The sequence below is a fragment of the Rhea americana genome, unplaced genomic scaffold (assembly GCF_003343005.1).
Source record: "Rhea americana isolate MKP2758 unplaced genomic scaffold, rheAme1 scaffold_69, whole genome shotgun sequence".
In the NCBI taxonomy this organism is placed as follows: domain Eukaryota; kingdom Metazoa; phylum Chordata; class Aves; order Rheiformes; family Rheidae; genus Rhea; species Rhea americana.
The window spans coordinates 4,062,942-4,081,071 of record NW_028186856.1 but is presented as its reverse complement, the minus strand read 5'-3'; the positions used below and the strand labels follow the sequence as shown (position 1 = coordinate 4,081,071).

At 43.1% G+C, this 18,130-nt stretch overlaps 2 protein-coding genes across 5 annotated transcripts in view; one reads left to right on the top strand and one right to left on the bottom strand.

Moving 5' to 3' along the window:
• WDR91 (WD repeat domain 91) overlaps window positions 1-227 on the bottom strand; it is a 19,267-nt gene extending 19,040 nt beyond the window's left edge. Inside the window, exon 1 of the mRNA XM_085321305.1 lies at window positions 207-227. Coding sequence (XP_085177431.1) covers window positions 207-227 — 21 coding nt within the window. The remainder of the gene's footprint in view (window positions 1-206) is intronic.
• On the top strand, window positions 31-14,833 carry STRA8 (stimulated by retinoic acid 8). Of its 4 annotated transcripts, none has more exons than XM_085321252.1 (10): window positions 31-97; window positions 871-1,094; window positions 2,691-2,766; window positions 4,022-4,106; window positions 4,482-4,634; window positions 6,503-6,535; window positions 7,748-8,030; window positions 8,989-9,065; window positions 10,851-10,962; window positions 14,544-14,833. In XM_085321252.1, exons 2-10 carry the CDS (start codon window positions 897-899, stop codon window positions 14,616-14,618), a joined length of 1,092 nt encoding a protein of 363 aa, XP_085177378.1. In that variant the 5' UTR covers window positions 31-97; window positions 871-896; the 3' UTR covers window positions 14,619-14,833. The 4 variants fall into 4 exon arrangements, with proteins under 4 accessions (XP_085177378.1, XP_085177381.1, XP_085177382.1 ...); XM_085321254.1 differs by having other exon boundaries at window positions 41-97; window positions 891-1,094; XM_085321255.1 differs by lacking the exon at window positions 6,503-6,535.
• The last annotated feature ends 3,297 nt before the right edge of the window (window positions 14,834-18,130 follow it).

Genomic DNA, 18,130 nt, shown 5'->3' with positions numbered 1-18,130 from the left:
AAAAAAAAAAAAAAAAAACACGCCGGGGTGTTTTTCCTCCCGGCTGTGGAAGAAAAAGCAGGCGCGGGAGTTCTGCCGTGCGTACGTTCTGCTGCCGGTGGGTAACAGGGGCAGCAGGTCGGGTTTGGGCGTTTCTCCTTCCTTGCCCCTTGTGGGGCTGCAAGTGCGGGCAGACCCCCCAGCCCTTTCGTGAGAGGGCTTCCCACCCGCTGCTTGGGGTGGGGCATGTCGCGACTGAAGCACGTCACGACAGCAGCCAACCCCCTTCCCCCACCCGTAAGATTTTTGGGAAATGTTACACCGGCTGCTGCAGGGCTGAAGCTGAACTGGAAAGTTGTTAGCACAACAGGCAGCACGAACTTRCTTTACTGGTTGATCATCCTTAGCTACATATTTACCCAAATCTAGTATATCAAAAGAGTGAACGGATCTGTTCTGTAATACACTGCAAATATGCATTGCTTGGGGTAATTAATTGACTCTTTGTGCTGCTCACCAAAGTTTCAGTGCTAGGCTTATTGTATGAGTAGCACCTGGTGACTTTTAAGTTGTAGCACTGCCATATCTCTGTAAGGTGTGATCAGTCTTTTTAGTGATTTCAGCAGAAGTTTGATGGGGCTACTGACAGCGAAGCACGCTGAGTAGCAGATGATTTAATTAATGTGATTTTTTTCTACACTGTATCTTTTAACCAAAATGGTGTTTATGGAGCTACCTCCCTCAATTCTMCTCCAATATCATGACTTTAAGCTATGATTTCCTGCCAAACGTGAGCTGGAACACTCTTGTACATCGCTTTACCTCTTTATCTGTCCACTCCCCTTGCTATGGAGTTGCTTTTCCCTCACTTACATTCTTTTTATTTGGTAGAAATAAATGTTGCGTTGCAGCTTTTGATGGAGACAGCTGACGACTGTAGCAAGCCACAGGTCAGAGTGAGTCCYAGTTTCCTGAACCAGCTGCAAGAGATCGAGCCAGAGCCGCGCGTGCTAAAAAGACGCTTGTCGCAGGCGCGCCACCGAGCCAAGCTTGCAGGACTCTTCAACAGCTTGCGGGAAACTGTGCTGTCCCAGTCGGGCAACTCGGCCTCCAAGGTGCGGAGAGCAGTGACTGTGTTTGCCTATTTGTCACTATTACATGCGTGTATGTTTAAAGTTAACTAGATTTGCTGTGATGCCCACTGTACCTTTAGGGGTGCCAGAGTCTGTGTAATTTCACTGCCTGCAGTTTGCCTGGATCCGTTTTGCTTTGCTCGTGCAGCTGTCAGCTCAGCGTGAGCAAATTGCTCGCTTTCTCTTCTCAGCATCATGGGTTTATCGTGTGGCTCATCGGCGCTTTGCTTGTGGCAGTTCTGCTGCTTCTTAATAGCAGTATTTTGGAAATTAATCAAGGAATCCCATGATGAAAGTTTCCTGATTTCGCAGCTTTTTTTGCTATGAAATCAGAACTAGTGAGTTTAGGGGCAGAAGTTGAGGGAAGAAAAGGGAATAATTTATTCAGTGTTACGAGTTGCAGTCTGTCTTAGGAGACAGTCTGGAAAAACAAGTCAGGAGAAAAGACAACAGCCAGTACTGTTTACTGCACTTTATTAAACTAAGAAACTATTTAACCAAAAGAGATACTGTTTATAAAGGTGGAATTGGCCTGGAACATGTGCAAAATGCTGCTGCCTAGGGCTTGTGCCTGCCAAGCCCCTTCCCTCTGATGCAGTTCGAGGTAAGAGCTCAGCTTGCCCAGCTGTGAACAAGCTGAAGTYACCGTGATCTCCAAAGCTGAGACGAAACAAATGCTTGTTTTGCCTAATCTAAGGAGACTCTGTTAATATTCCAGTTCTTTCCACAGTGGGCTCCTGAGTTTTCGTAGTTTGGTAAGTCCTCCCGATTTATTCCTAGCCAAAAACTGCTCTGTTCCRTAGTATAATGTGCCTGTCACGGACTTCTTGGGGTCAAGGAAGATAGAATATTTTTGGGAGTCTAAATACTGATGTTCTCACCTAATCCTAGTGCTTACTGCCTGKCTAAAACATCCCCTGCAGACAGTGTGCAAAGCAGGCCTCCTGCCTAAGGTGACTGTGAATGGTCTCAATGATCGTGTCGATCTTGAAAGATTTTTGAGTTGTGTATGTTTAAATGCATTGGCCAGATGCTCTCAKTTATGCCTGCTATAAATGATGAAGGGATGATGTGCAGCACAGTGAAGTGRCTCCAGTTTGCATCAGTGTAGTAGAGCGCAGRCATGGCAAAGGCTTCTGCTAGCGTAATTCTCACAGGAAATGATTAGTAAAATTTTAATGCCCAATGTTGGTAGCCATCCATCAAGACTTCACAGGGTGGCATTTCTGGACATGCTCCRAGAAGAGAATGATCCAAACAAGAACAGTTGCTGATGGAAGGAGATCAGAGTTAAGCAGCAAATGGCTGTGTGACTGGGTGTTATGTGTATGTATTACATAATATGTACACTAATATTTATATTTAAGTTTGCTCTGATACTAGTTCTTTCATTTTTTTCAAAGTGGATAAAAGTGGATAAAGGTAGATAGTGAAACAACTCTGTGAGTGGTTCTCACAGAGACTTTGAGATAACCGAAGGTCAAAATGAAGCAAAGTGTAGAAAACAASCAAGGCATGTTAAAACATGAATCCAGTCAGAGCCAAGAGCAATCATTTYTGATTTCTTTTTATGTTTAGTGTCAGGTTTTGCGTAAGGCTAAGAATTATATCCAGGAGCTGGAGCAAACCCTGGGTTCTTTGCTGAAGATGAAAGGTACTGTATGCCTTGTATTTGTCTTGCACAGTTTGCTTGGACTTGTATTTTATTTATTTAATAGAAACAGCTGGATGCACACTGAGCCATGGCTTTAGCTGCAGCCATAAGCAAGGGACAGTGTGAAAGTCTAGCAAYCCACAAAGCACCGTTCCCCAGGCATACCCCTCTGGCTTGCAGTGTTTTCTACCCCCTGCCCAGCCCAGTCTGGGCTTGGGGAAGGAAACCAGCAATTCCTGCTGGCCCGGGGCTGGTGTGAGCTCCCTGGCATGGTGAGTCAAGTACAGGCAGGATAGAGCTGGAGACTGTAGGGTCCCAATTTGAGGCAGAGGTACAAGAGAAAGACAGAAAGTCCACTAAGGATTTCCTCACAAAACTGTGAGAAGTGGGAACCTCTTAGAATTTAGTTAAGAATTTGCTCTAGGAACAAGAAGGAAGAGAGGCTGCGTTTTTGTTTTCTTCCAGCTTACTGGGTCACCTTCAGGTGCTCCTGCAACACCATGCTTCCCAACTGTCTGGCCACTGCATGCTGACACTGGCCAAGGACTCCCATGGCAGAAATAGGGCTGGGAGTCCATGTGCTAGAGAATTGGGACATATTTTTTATGTCCATTCAGTGTCCAAAATACTGTCACAAAAAAAAAAATCTATTTGTGTAACTTGCATCTCAAATCATTGGCATCAATTGAAAATCCTGGTGCTTGAAATGAGCYAATTCCTCTGAACCCGCACCCCTGGATAACCTGTGAAATGCAGTGATAGGTAGAGCAAATATTTGGACAGAGAAGGAGGTTTGAAGTGATCGCAAGCAGTGGAGCTGGCTAAGGAGAGTTTTGAGGTAAATGTCCCCTTGCACGTACATCTAACTCATACTGCTTCTGATTCACAGAATTTGCTTGTCTAGGGTTTTTACATACAGCTTGCTGGCTGCACAGCAATCACAAAATGCTGTATTGACAGGTTCTTGCCTGGACTGTGATTTGCTGGTGGTTTTTACTGTTATTTTTTTCTGTCAAACCAGCATTACGAAGGGAGCAGTGATACTAAGTCCCTCAGTGATCATAAGCTCCCAGTCATGCTAGCCACCTTGTAGGGGAGCCTGAGGTGTCTTGTCGCACATCACTTTTGCCTAATCAAAAGCTCTGGCTTGTGACAGCAAAACCAGTTGTCAGAATTACTCTGTTTGATTGGGATGAGGAGTAAGAGGGGAGGCAKGCACTCCCCTGACATGACGGCCACCTTTCTGCTGCAACAGAGTCCTTCAGCCTGGAGGATGGGAGCCCATCCAGCTTGGAGGAAGTCAGAGAGGAGTATGTCAAGAGGCACTTCGGCAGTCACAGGTAAAGACTTGTACCAAGCAAAGAAAGATGATAGTTCTTTACACCTGCTTCCAGCATCTCTTTGTCCGTGTTACTGAGGTACCAAGAAGCCTGTCAAAAGGGAAAGATGAAGAGATCTCACCAAGACCCTTGTAATCCCATTCAGTGCATGAATACCCTAGGTGTTTGTTGGTCTCATTTTCAGACAGTGCTTATATTCCTTTCCCTCCTGTATAGCTCATTTCCACCAAGGAGATCTCACTTACTTGCGAAGCAAAGGGGAGGAAAAAGGCCTGCTTGGGAAGAATGGCCTCCAACTTCATCATGGGCCATGACAGGGGCATCACTAATCCAGCTGACAATTAATTTAGCTTTTTTGTTATGTGTTCTTCCCAGCACTGCATCCCCCTCAGAAACTGTGAGTGAGAGTGGCTCTACGATCTGGTGTTTGATTCAAGAATATGAAAAAAACACAATGGAAGAGGATGGGAAGCCAGGACTTACTGAGTCCTCAACCACTTTGTCCCCTGATCTGGTGGAATTTGAACGGTAGGTTCACGCTTGGTTACCTTCCATTTGTTCATTTGTTTAAGACTGCACATTCAGTCCCTGCTGTATGTGCAGCCTTGTTGGAGCCTGCCTTGCTGTGTAGAAGCCTCAAGCCAGTGACTTCAGTCCTGCTGGTGAGGTTGCTGAGCACCTCTTGAGTCTCTTGCCCATGCTTGGCATGTGAATGGGCTCCCAACATTGTGGCAGCCCCCAGCTTTACTGGCCTTGGAGAATCTCTGATTTTCCATCCATCCTCAAGAAAGAGATAAAACTTCGATTCAAGTGTGTAAGTCCCTTTCCAACTGCTTAGGTGGCTTACAGAGTAAGAAGCAACATACCTGCTGACAGTGGTGTAAGGGGCACCAAAGGTGATATCAGTGCCACTGTCAAGCTCTATCCTCTCAATGGGACCATATTTCAGGAAGGTAGAAATTGCTGTACTAGATCAAGTGCACAAGCTGCGAGCTGTATATGTTGTGTGGGAGGTGCAAGGTAGACAGATGTGGGCAGGTGTCTTCCTCGTAATGATGTTCATTCTGCCTCTAGTTGACATTGAAGTTTGAGCGCTCATGTTCTGTATAGATTTAGGTTTTTGATATTCACATTCCATAGGATCTCAGCAGGGTGTGGCTGGAAGATCATGTAGCCTTCAGCCTATGTCTGCAGAAGAGCAATTGTCTAGAAGACTTCAGAAGGCACTCCTCAAAATGACTGCAACACAGGGAGGGAGGGAGAAAAGAAACCAGAACACTCACATGWGCGTTCCCATAGCAAAAAGGTGTGAGGCCCTTGGGATCAGCTAGCAAATGCCTGATGCAGGAGCTAGGAATCAGAGCAGAGTTCTGTTACCAGTGATCTATGTATTTTAATCTGGGATTATAATGGTAAAATTACTTCTTTTGGGTCAGTTACTCATATTTTAAGTACATTATTCATCACATTCTTCCCCTTGCATCAGACAGCACTAGGATATACTTCGGGGTCATGCATGCTTTTCAGAAAGGCTGAATGATCATGTCATTATAAACCTTTAAGAAACAGTGACTCATTTTATCTATTCCATGTTGTCAAGTTTACCCCAGTTACCCAGGCAGACATTTGTCAAATTTGTGTTCAGAACATCCAGCTCAGGAGACTCCACAGCTGGATCTGGCATCCTCTTCCAGAGCTGATGCACCACCTTAAAGAAAAGCTTCCACAATTCCTTCTTTTCTTTTGATCTGAGTTGGTGCTTTTTATGACATTCCCTTGGACTGTTGAGTTTTTCATCAGGACGAAACTGCAGCTGAGCCAGCAGATGGCTGTAGCCTACCACTGTTTCTGCTCTTGCTTTTGTGAGAACAGAGAGATGTCTGTAGGAAGGTATCATTTACAAGACCTTGAAATGTGCTGAATCAAGATTTTCTGAGAGAAGTAAGCTCTGCTTCATCAAAGACTGCACAACAGAGCCATAAACTCTCCTTCTCCTTCTTCACTGACAAGATAAACCAGTGTCATTGCCATGTTACATGGCATTTACCCTGCAGTTTTATGGCAGAGCACAGTTGCTTTATAGCTAATCCTTCTTGCAAAATGATCTTTAACTGACACAAAACAGCAGGGACTGTCCCGCAAAGAAAACAAGCACCTTTCAGTGATAATCTAATAATGTTATTTTGGCAGCATCAGAAATGTGTTGGGCTTTGAAGAACTTTGTATTTCCATGTGCTGTACCAGGTACCCCAGTGATAGCTGCACAGTACTCTTTCCCCTGCAAAATGTGGTTGCCTCTTACCATCTGAAAGAACTTGATGGTCATGGTTCAAGCTTAATTTCTTTCTCAGAGCAATCTAATGGTAATTCATGTTCTTCTGTTAGAGAAACTCCAGATCTTTCATTTGGAGCTGGACTCGGAACCCTTGGTGAGTATAATAGCTGAAATGAGAGTGTTAATTCCCTTTAGGATATTTTTGTCTCTAGGAATGGTGGCAAAAGCTGCAGAGCATGGAGATGGAAGGGTAAACATGCTTATGCTTGCATGCGGGATTATTTTAAGACTTTCAATTTGGTTTATTAACTATKAAAAGTTAAAAGACTGAACAGTTTTGATTTACTTGCTCATGCAGTACTCTTCTGTTAACCAGGAAATTTGCTCAGTTAGGATATCTTTCAAGGAATCATTCTGAGCTCAGTCAAATACAGTAACAATGATTTCTGCTTGTATTACTTTCCTTCAGATTCCTTTAAACTTATTCTTTTCATCTGAGAAGCTCTATAAACATTTAATAAATTTTAAGTAACCTTCAGTGCTACTTTCTATAGTAGATGTTGTTATCCGTAGTTCTCTGTGTCATACCGTGCTAACAGAAGCAGCAGACTGCTGCTGTGATTTAGACACCAGATTAAAATTAAGATGTTTTATGTTCAATTGCTGAGTTTGCTACAGACCTCTTACAAGTCAAGCTTGCAGACATGGTTCCTCAGATGTAAAATGGAGGAAATTGAGCTCCCATGCTTGCTCAAGCAGAGCTWTCAGGCCTGAGGTAGTCTTCCTCTTGGTATGCACAGTGCCTAATACCTCAGGGTCATGACATTGGCCAAGGCTTTAAAGCGTAGTGCAATACTAATAAAAGTACCAAAAAATAGCTTATAGTATAAAAGCCTCAGAACACTAAGACAAGTATGCAAAGTTTATGAAATGCCAGAATGAAGTTTGCCTTTGCAGCTGCAGTGGCTGGAGCTTCACTCATGAGGCAACTGTGCTGAGGCTCTGGCTGGAGCCTGCCTTTTACAGATGAAATCTTGGCAGAACAGAGTTGCTAAAATCTTCAAACAGCATTGGGCAACCTTCATCAGTTGTGTGAAGTCTGGCAGCAGGTAGTCAGAGAAGCAGTTATGAATCAGAGCTGCTCCCCAGTCATCATAAAATCATAGAATGGCAAGGTTGGAAGGGACCTCTGGAGGTCATCTAAGTCCAGCCCTCAGCATAGCCCATACAGGGATTAAACCCACAACCTTGGCATTAGTAGCACYGCACTCCAACCARCTGAGCTAAACCTGCCCRTGCTGCTTTCTGGTAGATAACTGCATCAGAGCTTGCTCTTAAAGAGATGCTCCTTTTCCTTTCATTACAGGTATCTGTGTTTTTATAAGCACACAGTGGACCTRCTGATAGAGCATGGAATAGTTTGCACTGAAGAACTGCCTCTTCCTGTAGTCTCCACAGCCATTTCCCACCTCTGGCAAGAACTTTCCGAAGAAAGGAGAGACAGCATCTTGCATTACTGTAGTCAGAGAGATTTCCTCCTGGATCCCAAGGCTCCTTGCCAAGAGCCTGCATGCACTGAAGGCAGCGTGAGGGACAGCAGAGGTAACAGTGAGGAAGCCAGTGGTTCCTTGGTCTCCACACAGGAGGAAGTAAGTATTCAGTAATGCAGCCCAACTGCCTCTGAGGCTCCAAGCCTTGAGGAGCTAATTGGCTGTGCAGCTTTTAATTGGAGACATACAGTAATTGTAATTCAGTTTGCCCATGACCACTTGAATGCATAAATGGAAACTGTAAGCAGTCTTTGAGTAAAGTCTGCATTGAATTCTCTTTCAATATGATACGTAGCAAGCTGTCAGCAGGCAGTGGTAGTAGTCCTGCTAATCTCCCCTGACCTATAGTGTTTCTGTGCTAAGTGACAGTTGCATTCGATCTAACTTACTGCAGGGGGAGAGAGCAAGAACRAGGATTGTAGAGTTATCATCCTCTGCAACTTCTCCAGAGAGCACAAATGGTTTAAACTCAGAAGGAATACCCGATTTCCCAAGTCACAGGACACTTGGGCAATTCACATTGCTGACCTACTTGGGAAATGCCATGGAGATATTACATATACAGTACTTCCTGGCACAAAAAATTATATGAACTGAATTTTGATGGAGGAGATTAATAAGTTTATGGGTCTGTAACATGAAGAATCCGAACTCCATTGTAAGGCAGGTCGCATAGTGGAGTCAGGTTTGGTGAGAGTGGCTGGCGCAGCTACGATCTCTGGCCATAAACAGCAGTAACAGCCCACAGTTAAGGCTGGAAAGTGCTGGTATAGTCCATGTTTTTTCCTGCTATGTTGGGAGAGTTTAATGTAAGCCTAATTCCTAGAGGCTGGCGCAGGCCTAAAGGAATGGACTAATATTGTGCTCTTAGTCATGAAATATTGTTATTATTCCTGTCTCCACAAAACATCATGGGTTTACTCTAACAGTAAACATGTCTGTTAAATAGGAAGAAAGAATTTCATGTTTCTTTAAGACATAATTATTAAAAATTTTAGCCTAGGTAAAATTCTAAAGTGGCTGGATGTGTTGACATCTGAAGTGTTTTCTTTGGTAGGTAATGTTTGAAGATGCATTTGATGTTGCTTCTGGTTTCCTTGACAGAAATGAGACTCAGGGAATGTCTAGTCAGAGGTAAATTATAAACCCACCTCTTCTCCTAGATAGTGTGCACATCCATTGGAGCACATCCAATGTTAGTAGACTAACCTCTTTTTTGTGTGTGTGTGCCTAATTTTTAGTAAATGGTTAAAATAGAAGCCTCTAGCCGTGGTGCTCACAATAATACTCTCTCCTAAGATGTAAAAGTGAAATGATAGGCATTTGCATGAATGCATGAATAGGCATTTACAGCAGAACAAGGAAGAATCGCTTACCAAGAGTGCCCAAGCAGTTCCAGATAATAGTGGGTCCAGCTGGCAGTTGATTCCTTTACTGCTCCTCATAACTTTCTCTTGTCCAGTTGAAAGGTTTGCAATGTTTTCCKGTTTTTTCCTTTTACTTGACAGGACTATGGCGTTCCCTGGATAAAAGTCAGCTGACTGTGAACTGTGCTATTATCTGATGAGACAAAAATAACTTTTTTTTAAACATTGCCTTCCTTTACCAAATACTGTAATTCAGTCAAAAGGAGTTGATCAAGCTGAAGTGGGGTTGACTGGAACAGTAACATCGAAGAAACATGAGATCTATTAAATAATAACATCTTTTTCCTCTGCAGGTCAAATCACAATTCCCTAACAATTCCTTAAGAGAGAACATGTCATAAACAAAACTGGCACTGCATTTGATTTTGCCAGTAGATGGGAGAAAGACAAGAGTTGTTTTCCTCAAGAGGAAAATTGCATTATGACTCATGTCTTATGTATTCTCACTTGGTCTTTATATTTAGTTAGGATTTTTTTTTTTTTGGTCTTTGTAAAGTGTTTTTAATACCTCTTTTGGGATTCAAATTTCTGTGTATTTTTTCATATTCAAAGGGTTCTTTAGTATGAATTTTGTTCTCCCTTTTATCACTGCTCCACTTTGCACTTCCAGAACAGCATGAATGAAAATAAGGTTGTTTTGGCTGTTGATCAGAATACACTTGAATACACAATAAAGCTTAACAAAACACAAACCCGTTAAATAACGTTGATTGCTCAAATCATGATTAAATAACATTGTTTGCTTTTGAAATAAGAAAAAACATTCCTTAATGCTGTAATTTCTTGCTGACAAATGCTGCAATTTCTTGCTGCCATCTTTGCAGTTTAGAGATTAGCACCCAAAAATCTAGTATAAGCTCCAAATTTGATTGGTATTTCAGTAGTCGATGCTTATTCTGTCTCCTCCTTTTTCTGTCACCCTGAGCCTTGTAATTCAGGGCAGAGGTGTGTGGGCAGAACTTTGTAAGATCTCATACAGAATATATAGGTGAGGCTCAGAGTGAATATGTGAGCCTTTTACCAAAGTTGCTCATTACCTGAGTAAGAAGCTGCTAATGAAAGCCAATGTGTCAGGCCATTACCACGTAGTTACCACTCAAACCATTTAACAAAAAAAGTCAAAGCTATTCCTCTGAACAACCCTAAAAAATACCTTACCAAATAACTTCTGTTGCTCTGCRTTATAATGAATGCATGCTTTTCCCTAAAACAGTATGAGCACTGCAGTCAWGTAGCAGTAGATTTCTTTGTTGTGATAATGGTTCTTGTCTTGCAATTCTCTGTTCTAAGTGTCTTCCTTGCATTTGTCAATATCTCCTCCACCCCTCCTTGTTTTGTTCAGCTGTTGCCTTTAATATYAGATTCATCTTGAAAACGATCTAAGTCTTTTTTTGATATGTAAGTAAAACGTTGAGGAGAGAAAGTAAGTAGGAGAAAAGACAGGACAAGAAATTAAATATATTAATATATATATTTGTGGTTCCATTTGCAGTTCAGCATTTGGCAGCTGCACTTCTGAAAATCCAGAGGATCACCACAGACTCTATCTGCAGATCATTGACTTCCTAAAAAGCCTTTTCTTTGCTAATATGCAGTTTTGCCAGGTAAGCTTTGCCAAAGGATTCYTTATAGAAGGAGCAGCGTATTTCTCTTGTTGTTAGAAAGGGATTTCTTTCTCCTGCAATTTTCCTCTTATTCTCCAGCATCATTAAAACAAGAACTTGGGAGCCTTTACTTCAGACGTGTCGTTCCAAAGTTCAACAGCATTCTTACATTGATTATGTAAGAAGCAAGGTTTGAGGGTTAGTATCCTGTAGAGCGTTACTCAAAATGGCAATGACGTGAGGAACCTTTCATTATTCTTTGCATAGAACTTCCACGTGGAAAAGCTTCAGTGATCTCATCTGAGCAGGCAAATCAGTGCCTGCTCGTTTTGCTATTCTCCATTACCCACAGGCTGCTGATCTTGAGCTCAGCCAGCTCACCTTGTTCTTTGTCTTGGTGCCAGGCTGCCTCGTCTGGGACATCTGCATGAAGGCTTCACTTGCTCCAAAGGCCTGATAAACATCTGCTGGGCTCTTACCCTAAGTCTGCTGTTGCAGGTTCACTGTACCAGAAGCCATTTGATTTGCAGTGTTCTTCCTCCCCTTTCTTGCTCCAGTGCTGAGGAGGGATCTGAGAACCTGCACAGGATAGGGGACCAAAAAAGAGAGCTTCTGCAGCAAAAGGCTATTTGTTTGGTCTCAGAGTCAACTGTATCTGTTGCAGTGGCCACTGTTTTTCTGTTTTCTGTTACTACCTAGCTTTTGCTGGTCTCTTGCTTGAGCAGGTGCTCCACTGAAGGAAATAGTGATGAGGGGAAATGAGACAGAAAACAAAATAGAAACTATTTTTACACTGCTGTCTCTATCACATAATGACTACTCCTTGCCATTTGGATCCTACTAGCTCAGAAAGCCAGTCAAACTAGAAGAGATGCAGATAGATAGCAGGAAACACAGCAAAAATCATTAAACAGGAACAGCTAGAGTAGGATTTGTAAGCATGGGAAGAAAAGAAAGACTTGAGGGGTAGTATGGGAGAATTTTGTAAAGCAGTAAGTGCTGTAGAGATAGTAAACATAGCATGTTTTAGATAGCTTCTAAAAACAGAACTAAAAAGCACCCAATGAAATGAACAGGCAGCACGTTAAAAAAAAATACTTTTTCATGGAAGTTATCAGGTTTAACTTGAGGAAACTTGTTCATCAGATGGTGCAACAGAGATTGAAAGATTAAAAAAAAGGATTAGAACATTTTCTGGAGGATTAATTCATTGCTGGCTAATAAACTTGAAGGTCTGAGTACAATTTGCTGTTCAGAAGATCCACCACAGATTGCAGCAAATACTATCAGACAGAGCACACTACATGCACAGTTTTTGCACTTTTTGTCTAAACATCACTCCTTGCTATTGTCAAAGCTACACAGATCTGTAGTTTGTGAATTGCCACATTCGGCTTAAGAAGAGGGGTCTTCCTAAGTTTATGTAAATGACCATGAACTAAAGGTGGTTATAAAAGAAAGAACAGCTTTATGCAAGACAGTATTTTCTGTTTTTAAATATCCTTTGTGAATGTCATGCCCAGCAGCATTAGGCACTCCCAGTTTGTTCTTCAGCTTGGTGTTGCATTGGTGTGTGTGAGCCCAAGTCCATCTCACAGCAACCAGGCCAGATGGTATGAGAAAACATTGCACCTCTTTCAAGCTTTGAAAAGGGATGGTTGTATTAGGACTAGGAGAACAGGAATGATGGGAAGATGTGCAGCAGAAGAAAAAGCTGAGATACTGCAGATAGGCAGTTGACAAAGCTTTTGTGGATCCAAAAGGAAACAAAAGGCTGCGTGCACTTTATTATGCAGGAACTTTGAGTTTTCTGTGATAACAGAAGCCGATCAAAAGGGATTTTGAAGCAGAAGTCACCCAGGCTATAGAGTACTAATAACATGAAGGTCGCAAGCTGTTTTGGTTTAGATAACTTCAGTACAGCACATTGAGAGAGTTGTGCCAAGAGGCCGAAAGAATCCAACTGACAAGATTTTCTGGTTTTGAGGACAGAAATTCAGCTCTATCTCACAGTAAACAGATCTAGGCAGTCATGGAAGTGGCCGCAGAGTGGGGGACTAGGAGACATCGCAGATAGCTTGAAATGCACTAATTCAGGCAGCAGCAGAGAGCCCAGTGTAGGCTATGCAATTTGCCCCAGTAAATGAGTTACGCAGAGCACACTAGACTCCTGTTCTTGGTTGGGATTGGAGCCCTTCCTGCTGCCTGGTTGCTCGCTCTGCGCTCTTTACATTGCACTGGTGTGACTGAATCCCAGCAGACCGTTCTTCCCCTGGTACAGTACCTCTGCCAGTGATATGCTAGCCCAGGAGTTTGCACAGGGATGGAGGCATAAAATATCCCAAGTGATGCCCTGGTGCACTGTGCACATGCTTTGTAGAAGATACAGAGGTGGGGGGCAGATACAATAGTGAGGCAAGGCATGCAATGTGTGCCTGACTGAAGTATGAAAGGCAGCTTGTGATCTCCTTACTTCAGCAGAGCTGATGAGGTGGCAAGTTTTATTGCTGGTCAGTAGGTACCAGTTCTCTGTTATGTCATTTCCAGTTAACTGTACAGTTAGGTGCTGTTGCTGGATTATGTACATTACCATTTCATAGTCACAGACCCACCRAGTGCAGCTCCCTTTGAGCTGCTGCTCTCAAAGCTGCCAGGGCTATGCACCCACTGGTATAAAATGCTTGAGAAAGAACCATACAAGAGGAGGGAAGAAATCATTTACACAAAGAAGARGAGGACTCTTAAATGGGCAGTGACCCAAGAGTAAGAACAGGAGCATGGAAGTTATGTGATAGAAATATTTTTCTGAGCATGAGATCAGTTAAGTAATTGCATCATTTTTCCAGAGTTGTTGTCTTGAGGCCACATTGTAAGAAATGCTTAGAAGCAAAGGCAGTAAAGCATTAAGCATTCAGATTGAGGTCCAAATTTTCAACTGAGCATTTCTGCATCTTCAGATACACACTTTCTTTTAATTTCTTTTAAAAAAAAAAAAAAGATTTTTAGGTGAGTCATGTCACAAGCAAGTGGSATTTAGTGCTCTGTAAGCTGTATATTCTGTTTTTAAAAGCACCAGTTTTCAAAAGCAGTCTTACCCTAGAGAGTCTTGCATCAATGCAGAAGGTGGACTAGACATACTGTAGAGAGGAACTCCTTCATCTCCTAGACTTTGATTTGTCAAGAGCCACTTACTTTCTATAAGCTGGTCAAACAGAAGATCATTTCTTTGTGTTGCTAAAAGAGCAGTAAAGCCTGAAGTCAATGGAAGTTAAGGGCTCTGGGAAGTGTTTGTGTCTTCAGAGCCTGTTATGTGACCCTATTGCTACTGCAGTCAGTAATACCCATCCAAATGACATAAAATGAAACAGGATGGAGCCCTATGATTTTTAGAAAGAAATTGGTTGAAAATTTGAGCTGTTCTTCATCAGGCACCTCAGTTCTGGTTGCTGATTCAGAGAGGAAGGAGGGCTTGTGGCTCATTAGCTGATACATGCCAGCACTGACCAAACCAACAACTGTTTATCTGAAACACAACCAACTCTTGTGATTTTTAACCCTCCTTGGGTTTGGTGTTTTTTCAGGAAGAAGCTCTTCAGTTCGACTATGAGACTGTGATGCTAAGATGCACTGAGACCTTTGATGATGAAGATCTGTAAACAGTACCTGTTTGCTGATGTTTTGCCGAGCATTGCTGGGTACACCAGATATGCCAAGAGACCRCGTGTCTTTCCGTGGAGTGCCCCTTGGAGGGGTTGGAGACACTGTTGAAGTGATTTGTTGCTGTTGACTTCCCATTCCCTTGTCAGTGCTTCTTGATACATCAGTTGAGTAATTTATACCTTTAAAAGTTCCAGGTTTTAGATTATTTATAAAATCATAACAAAGAGTTTTTTTGTCTATTGCTTCTTAATGCTTAATGTTGTTCTGCAAGTAAACTGAGGCATGTGCAGATAGGTGACTTTGTTTAGCATARGCAGTGGCAGAGCAGAAAATAGACAGTATCAGTGTCATCCTGCACACTCACCTAACATGCAGATCTCAAACTGTGACTTGTAAAAGTCATCAAGTGTCTTCCAGCACACTGGCAGTAATTCCTGTCTTGTACAACTTTTCAGCTCAGGTTGGCAGCGAAAGAGGGATTTCTTCCTTTCCAGACAGACACAGAGTGTGGCACGGGTTTCTTCCCTCTTCTTTATGAGGACAAGAGCAGTGGCCATCTACTCTTGAGTTACCAGGAGAAGTGGAGGCACAGTAATAAACTTTGGAGTATTTACTTTTGGAAAGTGTGTCAACCTGAGCGAGGGCAAAGCCTCCAGTGCCCTTCTGCCACATCCTATTTTTTGATGATAGTGCTGCTCAGATGGTGTCTAGGAATTAAAAACCCTATGGAGATAAATAAGTTCATTCACATCTCTGACGTATCTTTAGAGGCACTCTACAAATATAGACAAATGGTGCTCTAGCAGGGGTCATGGTGATAACYGCTACAAACGTGGGAACAAGGGCTGTGGAGCTGAGGCTGTGGTAGCACTCCCAATAGAGTGTTTCACAGACCATTTTGGTTTTGGGGGGGGGTCCCCCTACTTCACAGCTACTGTTYGGGTTTAAGAGCTCCCATGAGTTCTTCAACCTCATTTTCCTCTGGCTTCCTGACATGCTTCACGTGTGCAGGCTGCCACCACTTTCAGGCTTAAGGATGTTAGGAGCAAGGCTGGATCTCCCACCTCTTCCTCTGAGTCTCACTCATAATATATTAAGCATATCCATCCCCTGGACAGTCTGGGTCTGGGAACACATGCTGGTTGAAATAACTGTGTAGACTTTCCCTGTTAATCCAAGGTCAAACCATTCTTTACTTTAGCTCGTACAGATGTATGTAGAGTAGTAAGTGCATACATCAAGTGTCCTGCCTGTTTTTTCTCATCCTTTTGTAATTAGGAGGGGAAGGAGGAAGGAGGGAATAGGTTATTTTTTCTACAGCCTATTGCTTTTCTTTCAAATCTTGTGGACTCTTTCATTCCTTGTCCTAGTCCTTGCCTCATCACACCAGCAAATGCAGGATAGACTTGTGTAATCTCAGGTCTGTTTGCCATGTGACATCAGTTTGGGTACATCGGTGAGTGTCTCAGCAGGTCCAGCTTAAATACTGCATCAACTGAGGTCAAAGCTGGCAAAGCTGGCTTGTGCTGTGCACCCTGTGCACAGAGGGTGAGCAAGGATTAACAACCTTTTTAATTTGGGCTTTATGCCTACCCTTTTGAAGGCCAGCCTAGGACAGAAGTTAAACAGCAGCATATTCCCCTTTCAGAAGGTGCTTGCAGCCTTCCACAGGAGACTGCTTTAAATGGACATCATAGGCTATGTAGATGCAGACCCTTAATTATCAATGTAGGAGACCCTGGTGCTTTGCAGAGAGAGTTTGGGATTAGGACAGGCATGAACGTGCATAAGAAACATCAGATGTGTTCAGCTGGGGCGAAAACAGCGACACCCTGCAATCAGCAGCAAGCTTTGTGGGAGGTATTATGGAGCTGAGATGAAGAGTGCGCTAGTTTGATTCCTCCTGTCGAGTGGTTGTAGTTTACAAACGTGCAGGCACACGTGTACCATGGGAAGGCGGTTTCCCCTCCGGCAGAGCTGACGCTGCACAGGCGAAGCGGTAACTGACAGCAATGCATTCTGCTGGGTGCTTGCYGTTTCCCAGGCAATCCTCAGTTTTACATCTGAGGACCCTCTGTTTTTCATTCATTTTTATGAAGTAGGAGACAAACGGAAGCTCTGTCACTGCACTGCAAACCAAAGCTGCCTCCAAACATCAAGTGGCTGAATGCAGCTGAGGAGTCGGAGCCCTGCAATCCCCACCTGCTTCACTTTAAAAAACTAGAAATTTCTCCCAAGGCAAATAAAAAGATTTTCCTTATATATAACAAACACACCAAAGAGAAAGTTTTGAAGGACACTTAAAGAGCCTGGGCTTGAAATCAGGACTTACACAGCTTCTGAAAACTGCCTTTAAGCCTTAACACACAAACACCAGTGTGCTCCCCATGGCCACCTGTCCCTCCTGTGCTGTAGGATGGGCTGTGGTAGTGGATCAGCCTCCAGCAAGGATTCACCTTCCTCATCCTACGTAAAGACATGCCTGGCTCTGCTCCAGAAAGCTCATGAGCCACACGCAAGCAGGGACGTGGGAACACGGCAGCAGACCCGAAGCGCAAGATAACAACAGAGCAGATGAGCAATGGTCCCATCCATATGGTGGGGAGCAAAAAAACTCATTGAGGACAGATTTTTAGAGGAAATCTATGTCAAATTTTTCTTTCCAACAGATCTAAATAAAATATAAACCTGGCACTTCCAGCATTCTACTAAGTCTTACGAGGAGAAACAAGAAATGGATGCAGCCTCCGCARACTCACACAGAGCCAACAAAACCGCTGAGGTTCCCCATCCACGTTTCCCACCTTGCTTTCACCATATGGGGATCCCAGCCACAGTGCTGAAGGGAAGTCTCAACATGGAGGACACAGCATCTGAAGATTACAYAATACAGCAGTTTTCACCCCTTTCTTGGTCGTGTAGTTCATTCATTAACTGCTGTATCCTGTTCTCCTCTAAACCAACTCTTCTTCCATCTTTGGAGATGGTCATAGCTCAGCTTGACAAGTCCCTGAATAATCTAACTGGATCTGCTCTTAGCAAGGGCTTGGCCCAGATGACTACCAGAGGTCACTTCCAACCTGAATTATTCTGTGATTCTAGTAATCACATGATAAAAACATGGCACTTGTTATGACAGTCACCCTAGAGACACTGCACTTTATATTTTATTTGATTTTCTCCAAAAATATCTCAATATAAATCTCAAGCTTATGATACAGCAGCAATGTCATTACATGTCACCAGCAACCCATACCACGTACAATCACACATGTATATGGCCATATTGATTAAGACTGTTTCCACTGATTGTAGAAAGAAGGAAGAATCTGCAAACTGACTTCCAGAGAAGTGATCTTCACTGCACAACTACCACACCAGGCCAAACAGGTAAAATGGAGACACATGGGACTTAGTAGTAGCATGGCTACATTACTCTGAGCAAAAGCGCTTTCTCCCTCATCTTTGATGAAAACTCCTTTGTTGTTCTAGGATATGATTTCCCGGA